General features: G+C 55.3%; 1 protein-coding gene across 5 annotated transcripts in view; it reads left to right on the top strand.

Moving 5' to 3' along the window:
* Positions 1–5,852, top strand: part of BABAM2 (BRISC and BRCA1 A complex member 2) — a 393,896-nt gene extending 388,044 nt beyond the window's left edge. For 3 of the 5 annotated variants that reach the window (XM_042933377.1, XM_042933372.1, XM_042933373.1), the window contains 3 exons: positions 2,897–3,073; positions 5,061–5,190; positions 5,423–5,852. In XM_042933377.1, the coding sequence (XP_042789311.1) occupies positions 2,897–3,073; positions 5,061–5,085 (202 nt within the window). In that variant the 3' untranslated portion in view covers positions 5,086–5,190; positions 5,423–5,852. The remainder of the gene's footprint in view (positions 1–2,896; positions 3,074–5,060; positions 5,191–5,422) is intronic. The other 2 variants (XM_042933375.1, XM_042933374.1) reach the window with 2 other exon arrangements.
* The last annotated feature ends 7,648 nt before the right edge of the window (positions 5,853–13,500 follow it).

Below are 13,500 nucleotides of genomic sequence, written 5' to 3'. Positions count from 1 at the left end.
TGCGCTGCCTGTGGTGCCACTAAACGTCTCCTCAGGGCCCTGCAGTGTTCATCGCTGACCCTGTCTTTGTGAAAAGGTGCCGCAGATGGTAACAGCCACCACTACCGCCTTTCCGCACTGCCACCGCCTGTGACACGCTGGGCCCCGGGCTTGGCTGGGGCCCTCACTGAACAGGTGAAGAATCAAGACACAAAGAAGTTAAATGGCTTGCTCAAGGTCACGTGGGCGTCTCAGAACCATAAGTAGGTGGCACTAAGAGACCATCAGGTATAAATCTTCCTGTTCCGGGTGAGGACACTGAGTCCCGGTTCGGGATGACACAACAAGCCAAGGCCTGCACTAGAACCCATGTCTCCGTGGTTCGGTACTCTTTCCGCCTGACCCACGGACTACCCCTTACGATACCTGGTGACCTGAACAGAAGGCCTGTGTGGGGACCCAGCCAACTTGGGCGCCCCCATCACGGGCCGCCAGAGCCCTGTGATTCTTAAACATCCCTCTAGTTCACGGCTGCAGCTTCCTCCCTGACCAAGCCTTTGACCAGAGCTACACACAGGAACACAGCCAGCAGCTTGGGCAGAAGACAAAGAGGGTGCCGGTGGCTGTGACCGCACAGCCCATCCTTAGATAACCCAAGCGTGCCGCTGGCACCTCCGGACTGGATTTTAAGAGACGCGCCGTGTCCCGAAAAGTTTGGCTGGGTGTCCCCCCCCGAGACTGGCCATCTCTGTCCCTCCGACTGCCCCGCTCAATGTGATAAGCGAGAGATCATCCAACAAGCCGTGACAGAAAGGATGAACCGAGGGCAAGGACCCTATGTCCTCTTCTTCCACACAGGGGCTCCCTCTTCTGCTGCCCCCACAGACTCAGAGCCTCTCCCCTCGGACCCAGCTTCGTCCCCACGGTAACCATTGACATCTACTGATCATCTATGACGCCAGGCACCAGGCCAAGTGCTCACTTGGGCCATCTCATTGAACCCTCACGAGGATTACCCTTTAAGGCAATTGAAGGTTATTTTTCCGCTTTTGTAGTTGAAGAAATTAAAGCCGGAGAGTTGAGTCACTTGCCCAAGCGATAGAGCCAGTAAAGAGCAGCGTCGGCCCTCGAGCCCAGGTGTGCTGGCTCCGGAGCGCACACGACACTCACCCCCGCAGCCTTCACAGCCCACGGCCTACAGGGCTCCGCTCTGTAGATGAAGGATCTGACTCCTCGAGAAGGGAAGAGATTTCCTGCCGAGCGCCCGTTCCCTGACTCCTGGACCGAGGGGTCTGTCTGCCGCACTCCCTGTCGGGCCCGGGAGCCGAGGCCTGGCCGGTAGCCACTCCTGCTCTGAATTCATGGAAAACCTACCCAGCCGCAGCCTGGGGTCCGTTCTTTAAGCTTCATTCTTCCTACTTGAGACTCTGGGATTGGACCGAGCTGTGATTTTATAAAACCCGCAGCAGAGGGACTGAGACCAGTGAAGAAGGTCAGAACCTTACTTTGTCCTAAGGCATATTCAGCTCGAATTTGGTCTAAAAATAAATTCCCTTCCAGCGTGAATAGAAATGATGAGTTTGACTGACTCAAGGCCTCTCTCCCCACGGGTCCTCCCGGCCAGTTAGCGCGGAGGCGAGGAGACCTCCCCTCCCATACCTTGCTGCACACTTACACTTTAAAGCGTGCCATACGTTTTGTCTTTGGGTCAAAGAGTTTTTCAAAAGGTGATAGATGACTAGTGCCTTTGGCAGGCTATACCCTGGGCACTTCTCCATTTTCTCTGATAAGAAGTGAAATAAATGAAAACAGCACTTTAAAAAAAATAAATCTATAAATGGGTGGGAGCCAGTTGTCATTTTCCCCTTCCTCCTCCTCCCTCTCCCTGAACTGGCTTCGTGAGGAGCCCAGTGGGGCAGCGCCCGCTGACAACAGCCGGGAGCCTCATGCCTTTAAATAGCCCTTCTCCACACTGCTTCCCCTTTGCGTCACACAGCTCGCCCTGGAGGGAAAGCCCAGGACAGAACAGGAAACTTTAGAACTTTCTGAAGAAGGAAAGAACTTAACTCTAAAGCTTGCTCCCTCTTGCCAAGACCTTTTGGTCTAAGGAGCTGGTAGTGTTGCAGCCCCTACCCCAGAAGTTTCCGAGGAAGAACAGCCGATCAGATTTGTTTGGGGACCCGTGGGACTCTGGACCTGAAGCGAGAGGGAGGGAGGGGGCGGGCCCCAGGCCCAGCCAGTGTCGTCCACTCATCGGGTGCCTTTCGGGGGGCCGACTTGTAACTTGGGGAGGGGGCACCACCCTGCCCAGTGGTTCTGGGGTTGGCTGTGCTCCACAGGACACCTCAGGCAGCAAAGCAAGTACCGTGGACGTCGGCAGCAGCCTGTCAATCGCTGACTGTCAAGGATGGGCCACCAGGCTGTCTTCCAGTGAACACATGCATGTCGCTGGGCGAACAGCAGCAAATGAAACATGGGTGGGGAAGGAGTGGCCCACACACTGGGTGGCTGCAGACAGTTGACAAGATCCCTTCCTACACTGTCCCGTACAAGCGTCACGTGAGGTTGGACCCGTCACCCCTGCTCGCGGTGGGAGACACAGCCCAGGGCCTCGCATGCCCTGCCAGCCTCACTCTAGGTCTGTGGCTCTCTGGACCCCACGCAGCCCCTCCTGTCCATCAGGACAACTGTGGTGGTGCAACTGGCAGGAAAGGGCTTTGAGGTCACGGGTCCCAGAGACAGTGACAGCGTGGCCGGCTCAGGCCCGTGTTAAGCAGGATGTGGATGGAGGAGGCTGCTCTATCCTTCAAAGTGTTGGCGTAATTGGAAGTCTGAGAACGGACTGCAGTCTCTTCTTCGGTGCCTACGTGTCACATTTGTCTGCCTTCTGAGGCTACTCTCTCACCTTCTCGAACAGCGTGCAATGGACATGCGTTAACGCCTCCTGCAACCCGGTGGCCATCCGTAGTTACCTTAATTACAGCCGTGAAGGTCTCGCTGAGGGGCCAGCTGAGGATGCTGTCGACGGGATGGCCTGTGGGGTCACTGAAAGATGTGCTCCCTGCTTTCCAGGGCCCACCGCGCAGCCCGGCAAGTATGACATGTAGCGTACGTGACAGATGCTGGGAGAAGTGCAAAGGGAGAGAACCTCTTGGTAGCCAGGGAGGACTTGACATTTGACCTGAGCACGAGTAAAGCCCAGAGGTGGAAAATGGCATGTGTGAGGAAGAGCAGGGGGCCAGATTGGAGCGGGGGGCTTGCATCCTGGGCCATGCGTGGGCGTCGGGGAGTCTGTGACCTCCCCCAATTCCAGGAGGCTGGAGGGCATACCTGCAATTTTTCTGGAAGAGGATCCTTAGCTTTCTTAGCTTCCCAGGGGAGGGGTGCATGCGCCCCAGAATGGAAGGGCAAACACAGCTTTTTTAACATGTCGGAGCCAGATAGTGACAATCGTGGAGTGCCAGGCTGCAAGTCCGGGGAACATGCAGGGTCGTGGTTGGGGTAGCGACAGGGATGCGCACTCGAAGAAAAGGTCTCTACTTGCAGCAGAAGGGTGAAGCAAGCCCGTGCCCGGGGGGAGAAACAGCCTTGTGCAGCAGCTCTGTTGAAAGGTAGTAAGACCTGGAGTCAGGGGGTGTCACAAAGGACGGAGGGACGTTGTGGAGGAGGAGGAAGAACATCAGGATGAATTCACCGCAGGGCTTTAGGGAGCCATGGGAGCCGTGGAAACAGGGTTCTGTTACGGAAGCACAGATGGGCCAAAGCAAGTTCAAAGACCTAATATCGGGGAGCCCTTCGTTCGGAGCACACTGGTTTGAATTACAGAGACGTCCAGATCGCAGTGTCCCGCAGGTGGCTGGAACGTGGGGCCGGAAGTCTGGGAGGGAAATGAGGGCGGAGGGGCCCAGATTGCATGCTTCTGTGCTAAGGAGGCCGAGGCTGAGAACGGCACCGGGTGTGAGGGGCTGGGGCGGTGAGGGGGGCGGGGGGGGGGGGGGCCAAGATGGGAGGGTCCCGGTGAGAGAGCTCATCCGGGGAGCGCGGCAAGGAGAAGGGAGGTAGGAGACCTAGGATGTGGGATGTCACGCCGGAGAAGAGCTTCCTGAGAGAGGAGGCAGCACATAAAGGCCACACTGAGGCCGCGGAGGCCAGGCCTGCAAAAGCCAGACACAGTGGCGACATTGGAAAGAAGTTTCAGTTGACTTGGTATTGGGGCAGCGGGAGGGCAGTCAGGTGTCATTGTAACTGCACTGTGGGACCCCAGGGCCTGTTGAATCGTGTAGGGCCACTCACCCCTGCACCGTGGGAGCCCTGTTTGCGGCCTTTGTGGTACTGGTAGTGACAGGGCCTCTCGGTGGCCCGTCCTAGTTCATGTTGTCATTCTGAATGAGCCGCTCTGGATAAGTAAGGTGTGACTACCCTGCCCTCATGTGAGCCAGGGGTGGGGAGAGAGAAGTAGGAGGCAAGCCTGGGTGACCAGGGGCCGAGGGCGCCTACCCCGCCCCTCCACTTCCTACCTCACCTTTTGTCTTACGGCAGAGCTTTGAGTTTCCCAGCTCACAGCAAGCCACGCCTTGCCCCCTGTCCCTGCTCCGGCTGTTTCTTGCCTAGAACACCCCTAATGCCTACTCCCCCTCCACCGTCACTGACGGTGCGAGCCTGGTGCCTCACGGTGCCTCCGCAGGAGCCCGTACCGCCTCGGCTGGCACTGTTTATGTGTTTGTCTTCTCCTGTAAACTGGGATCTCCTGTGCGGCAGGGGCCCCGTCTAGGTCACCTCGAAGCCCCTTGCACCGCATACCGTGTCTGGCAGGGTGGGCCCATGTAGGACGTGGAGCCTGTCTCTACAGATTCGAATCTGGGTTCCAGAAAGGCCAGACGGTCTGCCCCAGATCCCGTCGCCAGACTGTGACTGACCAAGGAACGTTCTCTTGGTATCCAGCCTGGCTTTCTTTCCAGTAGACCAAACTGCACATATATTTGGAAATAAGTGGAGACCATGGAACGCTTAGAAATCCATTTTCTTAGACCCTCTTTGTCTCATCCAACTGAATGAAGAGTACAATTCTCTTTATACTTCAGGTCACAGAAACGACTGGGTGGCTGACTTGGCCACTGTCTGGCTTGTCACGGGGATCAGGCCCGTCTTTGGCCCGGGAAAAGCAGAGGGAGACTGAGCACTGATGTCTAATAGGAACTGGCCGCCAGGAAGGTCTGCATACGGGCCCTTGAAATGTCCACACAAGATAGCACAGTAGTGAACTGTGTGTACCTCCCTTGGAAAAATCCAGAGGGCTTTGCATCAGCAGGGAAGGGAAATCCAACCCCAGATGCACGAACAATAAATAACAACTGTTCTGAGTTAGGTTGAAAGCTCTGAGTTGCACTTTTTTTCAAGTTGTTTGTGCTAACCACAACTTTTTTCTCCCCCTCTTTCCCACCAGGGCTTATTTCAAAACCTTTGTCCCTCAGTTCCAGGAGGCAGCGTTTGCCAATGGAAAGCTCTAGGAAACACCAGTCTTGAGAAGCGGCCAGCCAGACTGCTCTGTCCACATGCGTGTCAGCACATATGGCGGCTTCCTGGAAGCCGCTTGGAATGCCTTCATGGCAGCGTTTTGCTCACACAGCGGCTTTGCACACCCCGCCTGGGACCCAAACTGAAGCTGGCCGGCGGCAACCTGGCCCCCACCTCCGGCTGCTCCCTCTTTGTTTCCTTCAGTATATTTCTAGTTGGAAGAAATAAAATCACAAATTATGACAAACTATTTTTCCGGGGAAAGGAAGACACCACAAATGCACACACCCTTATTCCAGGAAAGCCTTTGTCTCCAAGACCTTGTTTAAGTTTTAACATTAAACCCCCCTTTGCTTTTATTTGTCCCTAAAACTAGTGTCACGAGTGTGTGTGTGTGTGTGTGTGTGTGTGTGTGTGTGTGCGTGTGCGTGCACGTTTTACACCCAACGTTTCCCACTTGGGGCAGTTCTCCATCGAGAAAGGTGCTGCCTAAATGAATCTGACCACCCTGCGTGGTTTCAGCCACCCAGCAAGCCAGGCCCAAGACTGGGGCTCAGGAACAACTGGGCCCAGCACCCCCACCCCCACCCCTCCAGCTCCCTGAGTGGGCGCCCTGTGTAGAGTTTGCTGAATCAGCCAGTGAATCCGTCCTTCCCTCTCTCACGTCACCCCTCCCTAGGCTGATAGGAGGCCTACTTGGGCTCATGCGGCCTGGTGTAAATCCTACCAGGAAGACAAAGGTTGGGTGCTCTGGGCCATCACTGGCGTATGTGTGATATCCAGGCTCAGGCCTGGCGGCTGGGGAAGATACCCTGAGCAAGTTCCGTTTTTCCTGTATTTATGGATTATGGATTGTCAGGACTCCTCTTGTTTCCACCCCCAGCCCTTCACCCCTGCCGCCCCCTTAAGTACACAGAGAGAACTATGACCCAAGAGCTACAGAAATTCTCCCAGCAAATTGGGATGGGAGCAAGCCTGGAGTTGGGGGCCAGGCCTCTCCATACCATCACACGACTTCTCTTAGCTCCCTCACAAGTTGAGTACAGCCACCCTGACCACTTTATAAGATTGCCACTTTCGCTTAGCATTGTCCCATCCTGAAGGCTTTCAACACGGGACGTCGGACCTACGCACCGAGGTGAGAGAAGCCAGCAGCTGGCCTGCAGGGCCTGTACCCGTACTTCACCCACCTGCCTTCCCAGGCGAAGGTGAAGCCCCAGCCCACCTGTAGGGTTTCACGGGGCCTCGCACTGTTCCCCTTGGTTCCCCTTTTATCATGTGAGCCTGAAAGGGGACCAGCCCAGGGCCCTCGTGGGGGCCCGTGAGGGATCTCTCTCCTTCCTGTATTCTCCAGCTCCCAGGAGGGAGGGGAATGGCTGGGGCAGAGCCCCCGCCCCGGCCAGCCACCAGCTGGAGGACCGCCCAGCTCTGGGTTCTTACACCGCGTGGGTGCTTTGCCCCCTGCCCTGAAACCTTGGGAACTCCCATGACAGAGAAGAGCCCAGTGCCCTGTGTCCACACCCCAGCTCTGCCAGCAGCTGGCTGTGTAACCTTGAGTAAGTCCCTTCTCTACGTAATACAAAGACTTGGCTCTTCAGGACCCCCCGGGGAGCTTTTTCAGAGCCGCTGCTCTGGACGCCCCTGCAGTTCTGCTGGATCAGTTCTCACCCATCAGGGCCAGGACATCTGGATTGTGATAAAACTCCCCTGATGATTATTCTGAGCCCAAAGCCAGCCGACCACTCTGGAGCCTCTTCTGCCCCTGGCCGGCTGACAGTCCACTCTCCCTCCGTGCGACTGGGGGCCAAGCCTCATTCTCTCTGCTCCGTGACGCTGTCGCCCAGGATTGCTGTGGCTGTGCCCCCCCACCCCGTGGAGGGGCATGGGTAGGGCTCACTGCCCACAGAGCCAAGACTCGACTGAGTCAGGGCTTCAGACCCAGTTGGGGGATTCAGCTCCGGTTCCAGCAGAGGGTGGTTGGTAGTTGTGGGGCGGGGTCAGGTCACGTGGCCTGGACCCTCGGCACTTCAAGCGGCCAGTCAGTAGTGACACCAGTTGGCAGCGGGCCGTGTGATCTGGGAATGGCCCTCCCGCCCCTGCCAACCTCTAGGGGTGCATATCTGCTCAGGCCCACCAGGCTGCTGACGATACACCCACACGCCTGCCAAGCAAGGCACGGCGTGCCTGGGAAGTGCTGTCACACACTTCGTCTCAGCATCTCCACCACAGACCTGTGAAGTAAGCCCCTGAGTAGAGGTTTCCACAGATGAGGAAGCAAGAACAGAGAGGTTAGGTGAGTTGCCCACAACCACCAGCCAGTCAGTGCCAGGGTCAGGATTCGACCCAGGCTCCCGGCTCTGGACCCGCAGTGCCGTGTCTCACGTACGTCCCCATCTCTCTCGTAAAACAAACACACTTTTTTCTTTCCCAGAGAAGGATGATGTGCCATGTATAGGTCTGTGAGCACGAGGAGTATATGAATCTTAAAAAGACTTGCGTCTCCCTTACCACAGGGGGAGGGTTTGGGCTGATTTTCTTAGGAGGAACCAAACAACCGAAGGTGACAATAGCCACTTCGTGTGGCAAATGCTAAGGATTCAAAACCAGCATCTGTGAGTTTCCCCTCTGCCCTGACAGCAACAGAAGCAAGCGGTGCTTGTAAATGGATGACAGTCACCTGTGTGTTTTTAAACACTTCTTGCTAGTTCAGCCAATCGTCACGCGTTGTACCTGCGTACAGAGTACAGCCCAGGACTAATTAGTAAATGGCTATAAAACGCTTTGAAGAAGAAAAGTGCCATTTATAAGAGCACATTATTATTACCTCATAAAACCCGTCTCCAGCTTAGTCAGCTCTTGTCATTTCGGTTGAATCTTTAGCTCTGCACAGACAAGGAAAAGGACTCCGATGTGTTGACTAGCAATACCCGGGCTTCTCCCGGGAGGTCCGGGACGGAGGTGCAAGAGACCTGGGCTGTTCGTGTTCAGCCTTCTCTCAGCCGCTCGGCTTCCTGAGGAACCACTGCCTCCAGCCTGATGTCATGGGGCTCCATGACAGAGCCCGTTTGCTCCTGGGAATGAATTGGAAAGAGCGTGAACTTGAGCTTGAGGAGAGAGACTTTTTCTTTTTTAATATTTATTTTTGAGAGAGAGAGAGTGTGTGTGTATGTGTGTCAACAGGAGAGGAACAGAAAGAGAGGGAGACACAGAATCAGAAGCAGGCTCCGGGCTCTGAGCTGTCAGCACAGAGCCCGACGCAGGGCTCGAATTCATGAACCACAAGATCATGACCTGAGCCGAAGTCGACGCTTAACCTACTGAGCCACCCAGGCACCCCGAGGAGAGAGACTTCTATTTGACTCCTGGCTCTGCCCACTTGGTGGCTGGCAAATATTTGACAGGCAGTTCTTCAGCAGTCTTTAAAAGGACGAGAAAAACAGGAGGGGCGTGACTTGCACTGTTTGCCAGTTTCCACCTTGTAAATACCCCTACTGTGATCGATTTCAAGCTACCAACGTGAGGTCCCTGGATGCAGACGGGGGAGAAGCAGGGAGGGTGCTTGTGGGAGCCTCTGCCAGGGTAAACAGATCCCAGGGTGGGTCTTCCCTTAATCTCTGGGAGTTCTGTTTTCTCATCTGTAAAATGGGAGTAAACACCTGCCTCCTAGGGTTGTGAAGATACAATGTACCTAAAGCACCGACTATGGTGCTCGGCCCACGGGAAGGTTTGATAAAAAGCGGCTATTATTATTATTGCAGACCAGAAAGATGATTTTCTGATGTTGACTTTGGCCTTTTTCTGAAAAGTCAGAATGCCCCTGTTGAGCAGTCCTGCCCAACAAATGTGGCCTTCGGAAGAGTGGCCCTGTCTGGATCACCGGGAAGACAAAATTATGAGTCCTCTTGATCGTAACGAGCGAGCGATGGGAAGTGTCTGTGGGCGCCCCCACCCCCGCCACGCTGGGTCAGCGTGCTGCTCTGCGTAGCGCTTGAGAACAAACACCTGCGTGACCTGCTTATCCGCCCTGGAGCCTGCTCTGTCACAGGCAGGAAAATCAGAGCAGCACAGGTCACTTTTGCTTCTGACTCAGTTTCGGTTCCTGACGGCCACAGACTCTTGTTTTGCAAGCACGGCCTTGGTAGAGAAATCACCACATTCGGCTCGCCTCTTGCTTGAGCCTATAAATAGTGCCAGCCCCAGAAACTGCCCCAGTTCACGGGGACTGGCCCGTCCCACATTCTCCTTCACGCGAATGTTAAAAACACCATCTCACGGTCAGATGGCGTCTCACGCTATTCATGGCATCACAACGAAGTCGTTGATGCTTTTTGAAATGAAAGCAAGAGAAGAAGCCTCACCTTTTTGTTTATGCATCTGTAGTAATTATGCGCAGTGAGTAGAGTAAAAGGAGAGGGGACCAGATGCCAAGTAGAAATGGGTCCTGGGCAGGGGGTAATGGTGGTGGCTATCCCCATGGAGCTATAAGTAACGTTCCGTGCTAGCTACTTTTTGTACACTGTCTTTTTTAATCCTCAAGACAACTAAATGAGGTAGGTGCTCTTATCCCCATTTCGTAGATCCAGAAACTGAGCCTCAAGGAAGCTAAATAACTCACCTGAGGACAGGAAGCTGGTATATTTACCTATTCATTCATCCCTGCTGCTTTCTGTCCCTCCTTCCCTCCTTCCTTCCCTTTCTCCTCCTCTCCCTGTCCATCCCCGGTCCTCATTACACAAAGGCAATGAGCCCAGGGCTTGGTTTCTTTCCCCTTCCCTTATCAAGCTTCTCCACATGGAGAGAGATTTATTGAGCATCTATCTTATACGAGACGTTCGTATCCTGGTTTCTGCCATTTTCCGCAGGAGGAGAGGGGCTTGGGGTGGTCGGGCCTGGGTCAGGTCAGGTGGAAGCCGGGGTTGGCCCTAGGTCTGCTGGTTCCAAGGCTTCACCACCTGGGGTTCTGTGTGTCCGTGTGCCCTCTGCTGCAGGATGCTCTGAAGCAGTCCTTGTGCAGGCAGATGGGCCTGTCTGTGTGGCTACAGAAATCCATAGAAATACCAACTGACTTGCAGATGACTGAGCCAGGGCCAGCCCACTGTTGGAAAAAAAATCTGAGTTTGTGCCACATTCTCAGGTCAAAGCCCAGGACACACTTGGTTGAAACGATGGCCTGACATCTGGGGAAAACTAGATGGGAATGGTTGTGGCAGTTATTAAGGAAGGGCACCGGGCTATTTCCAAAAGCACAGGATCCATGAACGGATTCCAGGGCAAGTAAGAAAGAACTCCAAGGATTATTTCCTAACATAACTCGTGTTCTCCTGCTTCAGGGCTCCCATGTCCTCCTCCATTCATCTCTGACCCTTTTGGAAGAGCCACGCTTTATAAGTCTGAGAGGTCAAGCTTGGGGTTATGATGAATTATGACTAATTGTGACAATAAAAGTAACCCCACAGGCAACCCAGGAATGACCAGAATGACCCTCCCTGGGCTGGGCCAGTTGCCACGTTGGGGTGAGCCGCATGGCATGTGGAAGGTGTGACAGATATGTGTTCCTCCAGAATAGAGCCCATCACCCACTTCTTCAACACCAGCTAGGAGCTGTCCCTCTACAGAAGTCTCCTCACTCCATCCCCTGTGAGCCCAGTTAGGAGTCACCCAAGAGAACTCATCCCTTTCGACTCCACGATCATACTTTTGCTACAAAATGGGACTCCCCAGCTGGCAATGACCTTTGGCTGTCTGAGCAGGTGGTGGGGGGGTATTAATAGTGACGAAAGCCCTCTCGAGCATCATGCATGAGATCCCAGGCCCTGTTCTGGGTCCTTTGCATCCATTGCCTTCTTGGCCCTTCAGAGAGCTGATAGGCCACCACTGCAGAGAGCCGAAGGCAGGCATCGGGGCTCTGAGGGCAATTCCCGGGCAGGCCAGAAACCATTTGGGTATAACAGTGCCTGCAGAATAAGAGTGCCACCTCCCCAGGGTACAGCTTTGGAGTCAGTCGTCATCTGGGTGCATAAGTTCAAGTAGGTTGACGGAGGGATTTTACCTTGGGCTCATTTCATAGCCCAGCTGGGGGCCGGTGTCACGCCTGGGGACACGAGGCCTGGGGGCAAGGGTCAGCCCAGGGGGGCCAGATTGACTTGGGGGAAGACTCCTCAGGGGCTCATTCCTTCACTCCCACACACAGCCTGGGCTTCAGATGACTCTGCTGCCCCTTATCCTGCCTCAGTGTCCCCTCCTGATGCTCAAGCACAGGCTCAGGTGGGGTAAGGAGTCTTCCGCACACCCGGGCCGTCAGCCTGCGTGGGCTGGCGGATTGCCCAACCCGGACAGCTGCCTCCACCTGTCTCCCCGACCTTTCCACCCGCACGGCACCTACACCTCAGGCTGCCCCCTGGGGCACCTCCTCTGCTTTCCCTTCTGTCACCCCAGGACCAGCAGCCTCCCAACCTTGCCCATTCCAGGTGCCGGCAGTCAGCAGTCGGCAGCCATAGGGGAATCACAGAAATGGCGCAGAACTCTCCCGACGGGAGCACGCTTCGGTGAACCCAAGCCCTTGGCTAATTGGCTTGTTGTGGGAGATGAGGCCCGTGGGCTTTGGAGCCAGTCAGCCTGAGTCAAATGCCGTTTCCACCACTTAGTAGAGGCATGAACTTGAGCAAGCCACTTGACCTCAGTTTTTTTCTCTGCAAAATGGGACTCCTGCCTCCATCGCAGGCCTGGCAGAAGGGCTCCGTGAATTGGGACATGTGAAATGCTTAGACCAGCACTGGCAGGTAGTGAGTGCTTCAGACTCACTGAAGGTCTGAAGTCTCTCTTGTCACTCAGATTTTGCCCAGGTTAAGCCTTCCCTGTTCTTTAGTCCTTCTTTCCCTTTCCCATCCCTGCTCTTAAGCTTCAGCTGACTACAAAAATAATCCTTTTCTGCCCCTGCCTTACAGGCATTCAGATGCCACCCCCTACGTGTATTTGACACTCCTGGGGCCAGCGGTCACGGTCACGCCTCTGCCAGCCCCACCAGGCCCACAGCCCTCCTCCTGTACTCCCTCCTCCCCTTCTCCCCTTCCCCCTCCTTTTCTTCCCTATTCCTCCTCTCCCCTTTCCCCCTCCCCTTCCCCTCCTCCCTCCTCCTCCCTCCTCCTTCTCCCTCCTCCCTACTCCTTCCCCCTCCTCCTCTCCTTCCCCCTCCTCCCCTCCCCCTTCCTTCCCCCTCCCTCTCCCTCCCCTTCTCCCCTCAGTGAGCCCATGCTGAGCACCTTGGCCTTCAGTTCCCAACTCTTCACTTCTGTCAAGACCCCTGCTGTCAGAAGGTTTTGTTTATTAAACTGCAGTTATTAAGTAATCATTTATTTCCCCCCCTTTTGACCAATGACATATGCTTGCTTGCTAGAGATTCCAAAGAATACTAGGGACTGGAAATTACCTCACTGAATGGGCACGTTTCCAGACAAAACTAGAACACTTTATTAGCCCGGGGTTCCTCCTCTGTGGTAAACATACAGTAAACATTAGTCTCCCTTAAAATCTTGACTGTCAGTCACGGACCCCCTTGACGGCTTTCTAGGCCCCTGGTTAGAAAGCCTGGTCTGCCCAAGCCAGACCCTGGGCTGAGGGCCGGGGGGCGGGGGGGTCGCGTTCGCAGCTGATCTGGAGAAGCAGGATGAAGGCCCAGCGTTAACCATCCGCAGCTGTGGAGAGACACGAAGCCCCTTCTCAGTACCTCTGCCTCCCACGTGCCCACACGTGAGCTACCCCGGTTGTGAAGGGCGGCCCTGAGAGCGAGAAGCAGGTTTCCAGGGCTGGAGAGAGTAGCGTCATCCAGAAACCTTGCGTGTCCCACACCCCTGGGAGGGTGGCCAGGCCTGCAGAGGCTGCAGGAAGAGACACCGGAGCCATCCTAAGCCAGAAGGCCTTGACCGAGGCGGGTCTCGAGTGAACAGGACACAGGTGAGCCCACGTGTCTGGGCTCAAACAGGTGGGGCCAGACCAAACAGGTGGAAAGCA

The sequence above is a fragment of the Panthera leo genome, chromosome A3, assembly GCF_018350215.1.
Source record: "Panthera leo isolate Ple1 chromosome A3, P.leo_Ple1_pat1.1, whole genome shotgun sequence".
NCBI lineage: Eukaryota > Metazoa > Chordata > Mammalia > Carnivora > Felidae > Panthera > Panthera leo.
This window is presented reverse-complemented; position numbering and strand designations above follow the sequence as displayed.